Consider the following 13,819-nt stretch of genomic DNA (forward strand, 5'->3'; position numbering starts at 1 on the left):
CTCTCTCTCTCTCTCTCTCTCTCTCTACTCTCTCTCTATCTCTCTCTCTTTCTGTGTGCGTGGGGTGTTGGCGCAGCGATTTTGAACTTGAGAGGGGCTCTGGCAGCTCTTATTGTTTGAAAGGCTGCTAGAAGAGTGTCCTAGTCTGGAAGGTCATCACTCAAGTGGCACACATGAGAGGCTGGGCACCGGTCTCTCGCTGGTAAGATGCTCCGTACTGAGGTTTCACATGTAGGAGACTCATTTAAGGGGGTAATTCGCCTCGGCATTTGGTTTTGAACTGAAATGGCCATCTTGGAGATCATTTGGTGCAGTTGTCTGCCCTGCCTTTCTTAAGACCTAAACCATTCTAGTTTCTGATCGATTCGCCCGCGAAAATAGCGAGACTTTACGATGAGAGTATTTCACGGTCACCTTGGCATTAATGACGTCATAATAATGTCATTCAAATCCTGCCGTTCCATACGCTTTGCGGCGTTCAAGGCCAAGGATGATATAAAAGTCGAGTCATTGATATCTGGCGTTCGTGAGCACAATCTCCAGATACAACGGCGGTCGACTGGCTCTCAATCAATGGTGTGCAAGTTGCGATGGCATAATCAAATAATGACGTATCGAATGGCATTTTAAATAAACAGAGAAATTGTGTTGCTCAGGGTAGTCTTTCTTATTTAAAAAGTTTACCAATACTCTGAGTGAGCTTGTCTCATCACATCTGATACATACTTCAACATTTTCAAATGCGGAACATTCCCTTTAAAGACTGCTCATGGTGGCCCGCATTCCTCGTCACAAGGACGGCACCACGTGCAAGTCACTTATCCTGTAGTCATTTGTCGCCCCAGTGGTCGATTATGCGAGGTGAGCGTTACAACATTCGTTGCACGCCTCTCTCAAGGCCCGTCCTCTGCATGAGTTCACCGCTATGGTTGGACACTCCGTCACTGAACAGCTCACCATATCGGTGCAATACCCACCGAGTACGCGCTCCCCCCCCCCCCCCCCTCCTACGCTTAAATTCTGCCGTTTTTCCCAGGTTTGCTGCACGAACGCGCAGCCGGCGCCGGGCGGCTCGGGACCTCGGGGCGCGCCCGCGGGCGTGGTGCCCGACACCCAGCGGCCCCGACTATGACGTCTGGAAGTTCTGCAAGTCGTACCCACTCAGCGTGGCCTGCGCGCACTCCCGACGGGTAAGCACTGGACGCTGGGCGCTGAAACTGGCCGGTGTGCAGCGACGGTCAGCAGGGCGCTGGGCGCTGGGCGCTGGCTGGTCTGCAGCGACAGTCAGCAGGGACGCTGGCCGGTGTATAGCGACAGTCAGCAGGGGCGCTGGGCGCTGACTGGTCTGCAGCGACAGTGAACAGGGGCACTGCCCGGTGTACACCGACACACGGGAGGGGCGCTGGGCGCTGGCTGGTCTGCAGCGACAGTCAGCAGGGGCGCTGGGCACTGACTGATCTACAGCGACAGTCAGCAGGGGCACTGGGCGTTGGAAACTTGACGGAGGCGCCGGACTCCGGTGACGCCCAGTAGACTTGTGCAAGGAGTTAGAACGCAAATACCAGGGCGATGGGCGGATAATTGGACTAACGATGCTCACCAGACAAGTCTCAGGCGGAGGGCATGCAGCAGGCCGTAATTTACGCCGATAAAATGTCTTGAGGATGACAACAGCTCGTAACATTGAGGGCCGTCAAAAAAGTCATTGTTTTGGCACTAGAACGTCTCTTAACCAGACCTCTCGATACACTGGAGGTGGTTAGCTCAGCGCAAGAAATCGAACTCATAGCGCCGAAAAAGGCGCTGATCGACGATTTACTTATATCAAATATATTACGTAGCGGGAAGCATACGCGGGACTTTGTCAAAAGCATCGTGAAAAGCACGCATGCAAGGTTTACTGTAAGGAGCTGTTACGTGAATATCCATATTTTCATAACACTATTTTTGCTCGGATTATGTGCCTGGGGGGGGGGGGGGAAGGGATAATCACTATTTTGCTAATTTTACACGTTGTTCACGTTTATCTTTACTGGACGTAAGAAACGTCCGCTGGTGCTCAAAATTGACAAACGGGAAGACTGGCGTACAAATACGTACTAAACATGTGTTGTTGATTTCGGAATGAAGTGTGTGGAGCGAAACTTGCTCCCTTGTTTTTTTACGCGAGGGTAGTAGACATAGATTTTATCCCACCGAAAATCACCTCCTGTCCGTCGCAATTAAAAGCGATCCCTGGAAGAGTGGGCTGACACCAATTGTTAAGTTACAAAATGTCAATCGCGCACTCAGCGGGAAATCTTGGGAAAAGTACGCAAGTTTAAAAGTTTGGTTGTGTAATAATCATAAGCTAACGCGTCGTACGAATGCATATTTATAGGCAACTGCCATAACGGTCATCATGATAAGCAAGCGAAATCAGCATGTTACGACATGCGCGATATGGTAGGCGACCACAAATCAATATGGTGTACGATGTAAATTTCAGTTTTGAGGTCAATTTCACGAAAGCTACAAATGTTGCGAAAATGCTAAAATCGATATGCTGATGTAAAGATTTAGAATAAGCACAAATTATTGCGTTTCACTAGTGAGAACAACGCGATCACAAATGTTTAAATGACGTAAGAAATCATATGATTACTGAGTGATGATTTTATGTTATCATAAGGTATCTATTTCACGCACCAGTAAATTTATAAACAAATAATGACAACACAACATTTGCGAAAAGGAAATATATATATATATATATATATCTATATATATATGTATATACATATTAATGTAGATACACTATGTCAAAACGGAGGGTGCCTCGACATGTTTCACCAAAGAAGCTGAGCTCTCAGGGACGTCAAGAGCTTCGGGTTCTAAGCAGGCTGCAGGGAGTTTGGATCTGAGGTAGACTATCAGTTAGATGCTTATCTACATTGGCATGAAGAATGCAACGTTTAGCGCCCGCCATAGCCATAACGCACAAGGGTGAGGGCACACCGCCACAAACTACACCGCTGCCTCCCAACGGTCCCCCTGGGTCAGCCCCCGGCAAATGTCCCTCTCAGTGACAATGTCCCTCAAATGTCCCTCAAATGTCCCTCTGGGCGGAGACACTTTGCTCCCGTGACATTTTTACGTCAACTGCAGAACGGCCGACACTTTTCAGCCTGGTGCTACTCATGCCTTTATCCCACATCCATGTCAAAGCTATCCGACAATTTTGGGTGCCAGGTCATGCCGGATCAATGACCCAGATAGTTTTAGGTATTCGGCATCTCACTGGAGGTGGTTGAATACGACACTTGCTGATCATCCAGTCCCTATTGTTTTTGCATTCGTACCTTATTACGCAGCGTTGCCGCTACTGAAGTCCAGAAATAAATTTTCCGTCATAGTTGGCCGACCTGTTGAGCTTTACTTTCATTCTGTGATGATATGTTCTCAACTTGTAAGATGGTATTGATTTCATTAATCTGAAGACTTGACTTTATTAATCTGAAGACTACAAAACGCACTTTACACGCACGGTTGGCTTGTTTTACTCTTCATGAGACCTAACAGCGTTTGTGTCCTCATCTGCTCGTGACATTTTACCCAAATAGCTATCTAACGTCACTGCCCTACACTTGAACCTTGAAACGTAAACTGGCTTGACAAACTGGTTGATCTCGGTCAAACGCTTGCAGCGTATAAGTATGGACTGAGCACAGTGCTGCACACACCTAACCGTTCAGTTTATAGCAGATTGAAACGATGGGGTCAACTGTACATGACAGGAAGATGGCGTCATGTGACCTTGGCCTGCGGTCAACTTAATAAATAACATTACTAAAGGTTGTTTGTTTTAAAAAGGCACAGACACTTTTTAACGGCGTTTCACGTATATTTTTGTATACATCTTGCCCCGGACAGCAGGGGGTAGTTGTCTACTCCCCCCACCCCCGTCTCCTTCCTCCTCCGCCAGTTTTAGGTTGGTGGGATCTGGTGAGGTCTTCGGTAGTGCAAGGGTTAATGGCTCATGCTGGCCGCCCGAACATTATCTTCTTGCCAGGTCGGCATGTAGCGAAACGTAACACCTTTGTCCGAACCGGACCATGCATAGAGGAGAGGAGGAGGGGGGGGGGGGGAGATATTTGACTGATGTGAAGCACCGGCGATGACTCGGTTAGGAAAGTCACATAATTGATGGGTTTATGTAATTCACTTTTGTCGTTTCACCTTCGCATAGGGCGATGATACAAACAGATGCTTACCTTTTGTCCCGAACTTTGTCATGCCTACCCATATGCCTTGTTTGTTTTCGGAACAATTTATATCAGTTTGATGAGCCTGTGTTTTGCTCCAACGCGTCCTAAAAATACCTTTCTTAGAATTACCTCTTAACAAGGCAACGAGACCAAATTTGAACACGTTATCTGCACTTTATGCTTCTAAAATTCATCCAGTTTCAGAACGCCTTTTATGACAGCGATATGCTAAAACGCTTGTAATAACTTGGGCGCTATTATTCGACTACTTTCATCTGCAAGGCATCGATGCAGTAATCCGGGTCATACGCAGTGATCACTGCAGTTCCACTTCCGCGAATCCATTGCCACGTGTTCTCACCGCTTCTTAGTAATACATGCACCGTTTTTTTTCAACCGATTACATGGACAGTGCACGTTGTGACCGACATTGCCAGAGGTGTCGAAAGGGTGTCACTCGACGGCTTTGCCGCTCACCAGACGCTGATGCTTTTCATCACTGATTTCAGCTTAATGCTCGTCCCACACTTCGGGAGTCGGCGTACTTTGATGCCGACGCCGACGCCAGGCGGCTCAAGTAAGTAGACTTATGCATGTTGATACAGAACACTTATGAATGTGTGAGTACTTGCAACATTCTTCATTTCCTCCATCTGCACGGCGTAGCCCGGGAAACGAGCACTGAAAGTCGTTACAGAGGGAACTTCCGAAGGAGAATGCACGGGCCTGCTTTACAGTTAAAGCTACCGGCAAAGCCACATCTAGCAGATGGTGGGCAGTCATTACCTGTAACGTATTTGAAAAAAAATGATTTAATGCTAAGGTTACGGCGCTCCCCTCGTAAGCGTCTCTGCCATTTATGATTGGAACCAAGGTCCTCCGATTGCGAGTCCAGTACTCTACGAACTGAACAACAACAGCCCGGCCGATTATTCCATCCGTCACTCGGATACCTTGCCCCAGCTCTTTCGCAAGACGGCACTGTCTACACTGCGCAAGTTGTGCACTAGTCCGAGCGCCATGCTGAGAGGCACGATGCGATGCGATGCGATGCTGGATGCGTATCTTGAGAGGCACGTGATATCATTTGATCCTAAAGCCCAGCACCTGAAGGTGGCTGAAACCTACAGGCACTCTTCAGCACTGAGCGCTGGGGTAAGCACTGTTTGTGGCCTACCGACGATTCAGGGAGTTCGCGAGGCAGCAAAGCAGCGAGGGATGACTGAGGGGGTACTGTTCCAGGTATGAATGCCTGAAAAGTGACATAAGCAGCTGCAAAATCCCCACATGAAAGTGATAGCCTGGGCAGGAGACCTGGTCTGGAGGTCTGGACGCGTGGTACCGCCGCCGTGTGGGGCTTAGGGAGAGATTGCTGTTGTATATACAGACGCCGGGAGAGAGGCGCCAGCCCCTGTTGCCGGGGCTCTGGAACCTGTCCAGCCCACGGAGGCCGAGCAGAAGCGCCGGAGCCGGCCCACGGGGACCGAACAGGACCACCAGAGACGGCCCGCGGAGGCCGGGCAGGACCACCAAAGATGGCCCGCGGAGGCCGGGCAGGACCACCAGAGATGGCCATATGAAAGCCAAATTTTACCCATGACAGACGCCGGACGCGCCCCTGGCTGAGCCAGAGACGTGGTGTGAGTGTATCACCACAGAGCTGGTCTTTGCTCCGAGCTTCCAGTTACGCACGTTTCGAGCCCCAGTGGCGTAGCCAAGCAGGGTGCCTTCGGGTCCTGACCCATCTGGACGTGGCGAGGCCACCTGGGGACAAAATCCACAGTAATTCTTGGGAGTTAAAGGCGTCTCTAGTGTTATCATTTAAAAGCGGATCCCGAGGAGTATCACAAGGGGATTCCAAGCCTACAATGATAGCGGATCCCAAAAAGTTTTACAATCAGCGGCCAGAGCGTCCACTTTGGCTGGAACGGTCTCAACTCGACCCGATTTGCCCTCTTCCTGGGGCGAAATCCTGACTAGGCCTCCGCCAAGGCCCGGCCTACAGCCGGGCCGGGCCTCTTGTGGTCTTGTGCCGGGCCGCACAAGGCCACAAGAAGAACTTTGATTTGTATGACATCGGAGGAGCCTCAGTCGTGATGTGGGGGTTCTGAAAACGTCTGCCGTTTCCATATTTCAACCGTTGAACTTCTTCACGGAAATCCCAGTACGCAGAGCAACGGCAGACGAGTCGCTCAAAGAACAGGAAATACATGCCGATGATGCATGCACGTGCTTAAGCGATTCTCTTGCCAGCGGTCTACTGATTTCTCTGGAGTATATTCCAGACTGTTTATATTCCATTCGACGAATTTGGTCCAGTTAGGCGAATCATTTCATACGATGGCTTTGATTGATGCCAGAACACATGACATAATAACATCGTGATGTTAGTGTGATGTAAGAGCCAGACCCGTTTCTAAGTTGAAAGCTGCGCATATCTTCCCCGAATCTACATTGTCGTGTGACAGATCCCTGAATGAGAGCTGCTGCGGCTCCGACAGATCCCTGACTGAGAGCTGCTCCGGCTCTGACAGATCCCTGACTGAGAGCTGCTCCGGCTCTGACAGATCCCTGACTGAGAGCTGCTCCAGCTCTGACAGATCCCTGACTGAGAGCTGCTCCGGCTCTGACAGATCCCTGACTGAGAGTTGTTCTGGCTCTGACAGATCCTTGACTGAGGAATGTTCTGGCTCTGACAGATCCTTGAATGAGAGCTGCTCCGGCTCTGGCAGATCCCTGAATGAGAGCTGCTCCGGCTCTGACAGATCCCTGAATGAGAGCTGCTCCGGCTCTGGCAGATCCCTGAATGAGAGCTGCTCCGGCTCTGACAGATCCCTGACTGAGAGCTGCTCCGGCTCTGACAGATCCCTGAATGAGAGCTGCTCCGGCTCTGGCAGATCCCTGAATGAGAGCTGCTCCGGCTCTGACAGATCCCTGACTGAGAGCTGCTCCGGCTCTGGCAGATCCCTGAATGAGAGCTGCTCCGGCTCTGACAGATCCCTGACTGAGAGCTGTTCTGGCTCTGACAGATCCTTGACTGAGAGCTGCTCCGGCTCTGGCAGATCCCTGACTGAGAGCTGCTCCGGCTCTGACAGATCCCTGACTGAGAGCTGTTCTGGCTCTGGCAGATCTCTGAATGAGAGCTGCTCCGGCTCTGGCAGATCCCTGAATGAGAGCTGCTCCGGCTCTGACAGATCCCTGACTGAGAGCTGCTCCGGCTCTGGCAGATCCCTGAATGAGAGCTGCTCCACCTCTGACAGATCCCTGACTGAGAGCTGTTCTGGCTCTGACAGATCCTTGACTGAGGAGTGTTCTGGCTCTGACAGATCCCTGACTGAGAGCTGTTTTGGCTCTGCGAGGCCCATGCGATGCGCGTGACCACTCAGATCATCCAGCGCGTAACCACTCAGATGATCCAGCACGTGACCACTCAGATAATCCAGCGCGTAACCACTGAGATGATCCAGCGCGCGACCACTCAAGTGATGTGACCGTTCCACAGGTCTGCTATCGGCTACTTTGACGCCACGGACGACGAGCTGATCGATGTCCTGACCAAGAGAACCTTCTCCGAGAGGGCACTCATATCGCAGGCTTACTCCAATCTCTATGGCAAGGTCAGTCTCGTCCCACACCCTGCGTGAAATGCTGACCTTCCTTTGGGCCCCGGACGTTTTTCAGTTTGATCTTTGCCCACGCGCTGAAGCACGCGCTGTAAACGCGACGTGGGTGCGCTATTCGCTGAAAGCCTTGCAGTATGTGAAAGGAAGCTGTACTTAAACTGTCGGAACGAACGAGCGATCAGATTTGTGATCTGACCTGCTTGCTTTTGGAGACTTGTAGGCTGTATAGAGAAGCGAAAATCAGAAGAAAGGAGATCGGAAGAAGAGTTGGGGATGCAATTTTTCGGCGTTTGCCATCATCAGGCATTATAAAGAGGACAGAAAGGAGAAGGGAAGAAACATAAGCCTGGCACGTCCCCTACCCATGCAACAACTACCTGTGCGCGACTGGCGGCTGCAAATTTCGCGCCTGTTTGACGCCGGCAGCGACATCTATTGGTGGCCTGTTGGTGAGATTGAGTGACAATAGATGGCGCACGGTTAAAAACCACGAGACAGTGTGTTAGGCTTTAACAGTTGCCGCACATCATCCATCAGATTCCATCTAAACGCCATGTGGTTGAAGGGAGTCATCACTAGATGGCAGCGCCGGCGTCAGGCAGGCGGGATTTTGTGAGCCGCCAGTGCAGAGCGGGCAATCGCAGGGCTAGGATACGTGTCCTGCACACTTTTCCTCTTCTTTTCTGTCCCCTCTCTACGTGACCGATGATGACGATCACCAGAACTTCGTGTCTCTAGCTTTTTTCTGATTTTCGCTCATCTACCAGCCTGCAAGTTTCGAACGAAAACAAGTCAGTCTATCATGACATCAGGTCATTTATCTATTATAAAGAATAATGACCTGCATCGATGTTGTGATCCAAGCATCCACTTATTGGATTCAGGTACAGTTTCATCTGAACCCAAAAGCATGCACGCAGCTTCACCGTTCACCCTTGGTTGAGCGGACGAAAGTTGGTTCAACTTCGACAGCCCGACTGTATATGCCGCGTTCGGGTGTTCAATCCAGCTGCCAATTGAGACTCAAAGTCGAACTCCATTGACAACCAGTCAGCACAAATGTGTCAACGAAATGTGTGACATTCCTCTGAGTAGCCCCTCCTCATCCCACTTGTTCCTGCCATGCAGAACCTGTACAGGGACGTGACCAGGACAACGCGCGGCCACTTCGAGAACCTCATGCAGGCGCTGCTTCGGGGAAGCACCTACTACGAGTACCTGGCACAGGAGCTGCACGACGGCATGGACCGCATCGGCACCGACGAGGACACCGTGCTGGAAACGCTCATCAGCAGCACCAACGACGAGATCAAGATCATCGCGCCGCTCTACTACGCCAGTGAGTGGGGCGCGGGAGAGCGCTCAGCCTCCAGAGCCGAGGCCGCTGTGTCCGGACGAAGCGCTGGTGCTGTGTCCGGACGAAGCGCTGGTGCGCCACGGGCGTTTCGCTCGCTCCTGCCTTCGCTCTGCTTTTGTCGCGGCGTTAGGTGGAGTGCTGGGGTTGCAAGTGACCTGGCAGGGCACGCTGTCTCCGCACCAGAAGCCTCAGGCAGGCCAGTGAGGCGGACCGTGGCGGTCACACAGCCTCCCCTAGAAAGCTCTCGGCACGGCGTGCTCAACGCTGTCACCCCCACACGAGCTCAGAGACAGCATTGAGGCGTCTGCGTGTGTCACCGATTGGCGCTCACCGAACCATGTGTCACCGATTGGCGCTCACCGAACCAAGTCGAAGAAAACTTCTGTGTGTAGTCGGTTAGCGCCTACGCTCTTGAGCCTAATAACGACTCTATCTGATGTGTGTTTGCTAGCGTTACGTGATCCACTCCTGGTGCTGAGGGACATGCAATGTGCGGTGGCCGTTCGCTGCAGCTAAACCCAACAATGCACTGTCTGACGCGGTGTCACTCCTCAGTCGAGCAGGACACGCTGCTGGATGACATCAAGGGCGACTTCAGAAGCGACCTGGAGGACATCCTGGTAACGCTCGTCAACGGCAGCCGAGACAACAGCTTCAAAGTCAGCAAGCAGCGAGCCAGGGAACAGGCGGCTGCTCTTTACCAAGACGGTGGGTCTGCGGGAGTGGTGATGGCTGGGGATGGGGGCGGCGGGTGTGACACGCTCAGCGGGCTGGAAGCCTTCACTCGCATTAACAGGTATGTGTATATATGTATATATATATATATATATATATATATATATGCATGTATATACACATATATGTGTATATATGTGTGTGTGCCTGTTAACATACATACAACAGGTTATATATATATATATATATATATATATATATATATATATATATATATATATATATATATATTGTGTGTGTGTGTGTGTGTGTGTGTGTGTGTGTGTGTGTGTGTGTGTGTGTGTGTGTGTGTGTGTGTGTGTGTGTGTGTGTGTGTGTGTGTGTGTGTGTGTGTGTGTGTGTGTGTGTGTGTGTGTGTGTGTGTGTGTGTGTGTGTGTGTGTGTGTGTGTGTGTGTGTGTGTGTGTGTGTGTGTGTGTGTGTGTGTGTGTGTGTGTGTGTGGTGTGTGTGTGTGTGTGTGTGTGTGTGTGTGTGTGTGTGTGTGTGTGTGTGTGGTGTGTGTGTGTGTGTGTGTGTGTGTGTGTGTGGTGTGTGTGTGTGTGTGTGTGTGTGTGTGTGTGTGCCTGTTAACATACATATAACATGTATATATATATATATATATATATATATATATATATATATGTATACTATAATGTATGTTTACATATACATAAGTACATCATATTCATGAGTTGTGATGAAGCGTCTGAATAGTCATATGAGGATTGCGAGAAGTGTGTTTCTATGATAGCACTCCGATAAATAATCTGATGGTAAACCGACGCATGCCACCTTACCCATGGAACACTCAGTTAATATTGTCTGTCCGTGCCCATACCCTGTGGTAATGGCGCTGAGACTCATGAACCAAGAGCGTAACAGCGTTGAAGGCGGCTGCAATCTTCGTCTTCCTTGGACTAAATATCAGCGTCCAACGGCTAAAAACTTACCTGGATATGCAGACAAAGGCTGCAAGAGGCCACCATCTCAGAACATTGCTTCACATTTGAAGCATTGCCAAATGCTTGCTTCCACCTTGCTAAGTTTCAGCCGTGGCTGGAGACTGGAATCCGCTTGAATCCGCTTGAATCTGGAATCCGCTTGACGTGACGCCCTATCGTCGGACATGGACTCGATTCTAGTGATTGGAAAGTATTTAAAGCAGTCATCGCATGCCTGACGCTTGTCGCCACATGTTTATTGGTCATTTCTAAGCGAGGCCTCTAAGCGGCTTTTTGATTTCCTAGTTATTTATCGCGGAGCAAGGCCGATAGCGGCGCGCTTACGTGTGTGCAATGCTCTTCGCAGCTGCACTGAAAAACTCACATAAAGCATTGAACTTTTTAAGGTTTCCTGGCTCTCCCTGATCCAACGCCAATCTAACTCACCAGCGTTCTTAATCTGACGGTCCCGTGACTTCAACGGCAGGAGAAAACCGCCTCGGTACCCAAGAGGAGACGTTCAAGTACTACCTGACGCGCGAGAACTACGCGCAGCTGGCCCTCATCTTCTCGGAGTACGAGCAGCTCGCCGGACAGTCCTTCACCGAAGCCCTGGAGGACGAGTTCTCGCGTCATGTCGAGGACGCCGTGCTGGCCATTGGTAAGGCGATGGAGATGGTTCAGCTGGACCGACTGACATCCTGAGAATCTCTTTCAGCCCTCGTCTAGGGGACTTGATGTCAAAGTACGCAGATGTAAACGCACGCAGAAAAGATGTAAAGATGTAAGCGATATGGATTCCCTAGGGGGCCACCGAAAATCCTGGCGTGATTATACAGCATGCGGGAGAAGTATCCTCAGAAAGCATAGGGGGTCGTATCGACCCCCCCCCCCCCCCTTCCATCAGTGCGAGAGGTAGAATTGGAGATAAGTGATAGACATTAAATAGGAGGGCCAGAGGTCGCGGCTGTACACAAAGGGAAAACCGCGTTATGCCTCAAACGATGCCTTACTGCTTTCACAACTTGTCAGTTCTTCGGCCTCTAAGCAAGACAAGCAAAGAGCAGGGCATAGAGCCAAACCAGCCCTCCTCGTTCGAAATGGCTTGCCAGTGGAAGCCATCAGCCAATCGCCGGGGAGGGCGGCACCTAACCTAACTTAACCCACCCCTCCCCTCGCCGCAGTGGAGGTGACCCGTAACCTGCCGCGCTACTTCGCGCTGCGCCTGCACGACGCGCTGTGGGGTCGAGGACCGCTCAGCAAGGACGACAGCTCCCTGATCCGGATCGTGGTGTCGCGCGCCGAGATCGACCTGGCCACCATCGCCGAGGAGTACAGGCTGAAGTACGGCCGCGCGCTCGTCGACGACATCGAGGTGAGCTTGGCGGGCCGCGGCGCGGCACCGGACGCGGCTGGCGCCACGCCAGAGGTCGGCGCGGTAGGAAGCGCCGCGGTCTTTAATCGGGAGACTCGAGTTCGAATCCTATCTCACTCGTGATGGGACAAAAACGGTTTATAAGCAGTTAAAACGGTTTATAAACGGTTAAAATGGTGTATTCGTAGTACGACTGAGCAACATTGGTGACATTTCGCACTTGCTGTGGTATATGAATCTCGCGGGGACTCACGGAGTTATTAGGCCACCACGGACTTATACGTAAAAGTTTGCTACAATACTACAGTACAGTACAGTTTGCTACATCGTTAAAAGGTCGAATGCCAGAGGGCAAAAGGTTATCAAAACACTAGGAATTCATGCATCTAGTGAGGTTAATATAGATGTGAGGATAGTCATTTTCCTCCTAAAGTTGCCGTACATTTTTAACGCTTGTGATGCTCGCTTCACTGCATTGGCTATTAGCTTTATTAAGGTCTTTGTTTTACCCTAATCTTGTACCCATGCGCTCTGAAATGCAACATAACATTGATCACGAAGTGTGCTGTTAGTGCCAAATGCAGCTAAGCTCAGCGCAAAACGCAAACATGGCGCAAACACGCTTGCCTGTGAGCCGAATCGTACATTCTCTCTGTTCGTCACCTCGAACAAAAGCATACCTGATTTCATAGCCAGCTGAGCCCAACAGACCACGCCTGCGTCGCCTTCTCCTACTCATATCCTGGATAGTTTCCGCGCTCAGCGGGGACTCATATCGTTGGTGTCATTTCACGCCCTCGGCTGACCTGACGACCCGGCGATGCCTTGTTTCAGCTCAAGTCCACTGGGGACTATGAGGAGGCGCTCGTCTCACTCTGCGGCCGCAGCCCCAGCAAGTGACTTGCCACCAACGACCGGTGACATGCGCTGTGGCTAGTGACGATTCATAGCCAGAAGCCTAAATGCGACCTGTTTCCAAGCGCTATGCGTTTTCTGACAATATCACAGTATCAAACAAACCTGGCCAATATCTGATTCTTGTGGAGATTACAACGATCCGCAGTCTGCGCCCAACGTTTTAGGTCGCGCTCGCTTGTCGCGTCCTTTCTTGCGCGGATTTGGCAATGTGAAGAACTGTAGAGACTGATAAATAAATTGATGTATCTGGGCGTCCGAGTGATGTAGCTTACGTTCCCTGATTCAGAGCCGGATCCAGCTATCAGAACCGACGTAACGTCAGCTCACTAACAAACGTAAATCTGTCCGTGGGACTAACATAGCTTGAAGGTCTTAGCGCAAGGGACCAAAGCGTCATTGTCCAGCAATAAACAGACGATGCGGGACAATGCACTGTGTGAGTTAACCGTTTTGGGTGATCATATTTTTTTTCATATTTGGGTGATCATAAGACGGCTCGGTAACACATACAACAATGCATTTTTACCAACACGAGCAAAGTATTAAGTGGATGTATGACGTACATTCATCTTTATTTTTAATATAAATGCTTCAGAGAACATTGGCATTACATCTCACCGTTTATGAGCTATGAACATCTG

At 50.5% G+C, this 13,819-nt stretch overlaps 1 protein-coding gene across 1 annotated transcript; it reads left to right on the forward strand.

Annotated features, from left to right (window-relative positions):
- The first annotated feature begins 173 nt into the window (after nt 1-173).
- LOC119113396 (annexin A3) lies at nt 174-13,429 on the forward strand. Its single transcript, XM_037237718.1, has 9 exons — nt 174-202; nt 1,118-1,190; nt 4,757-4,824; nt 7,750-7,864; nt 8,999-9,209; nt 9,783-9,935; nt 11,373-11,546; nt 12,070-12,260; nt 13,095-13,429. The coding sequence occupies exons 1-9, from the start codon at nt 174-176 to the stop codon at nt 13,158-13,160; spliced, it is 1,080 nt and encodes a 359-aa protein (XP_037093613.1). The 3' UTR covers nt 13,161-13,429.
- The last annotated feature ends 390 nt before the right edge of the window (nt 13,430-13,819 follow it).

Source organism: Pollicipes pollicipes, unplaced genomic scaffold (assembly GCF_011947565.3).
Source record: "Pollicipes pollicipes isolate AB1234 unplaced genomic scaffold, Ppol_2.1 Scaffold_7262;HRSCAF=8765_pilon_pilon_pilon, whole genome shotgun sequence".
In the NCBI taxonomy this organism is placed as follows: Eukaryota; Metazoa; Arthropoda; class Thecostraca; order Pollicipedomorpha; family Pollicipedidae; genus Pollicipes; species Pollicipes pollicipes.

What these genes read in the sequence shown, in the direction of transcription:
- LOC119113396 (XM_037237718.1), top strand. Translation starts at nt 174, where the DNA reads ATGAGAGGCTGGGCACCGGTCTCTCGCTG. An exon ending in GCCGACGCCAGGCGGCTCAA is followed by an intron (nt 4,825 to 7,749) that starts GTAAGTAGACTT and finishes ACCGTTCCACAG; the next exon opens with GTCTGCTATCGGCTACTTTG. An exon ending in ACTCCAATCTCTATGGCAAG is followed by an intron (nt 7,865 to 8,998) that starts GTCAGTCTCGTC and finishes CCTGCCATGCAG; the next exon opens with AACCTGTACAGGGACGTGAC.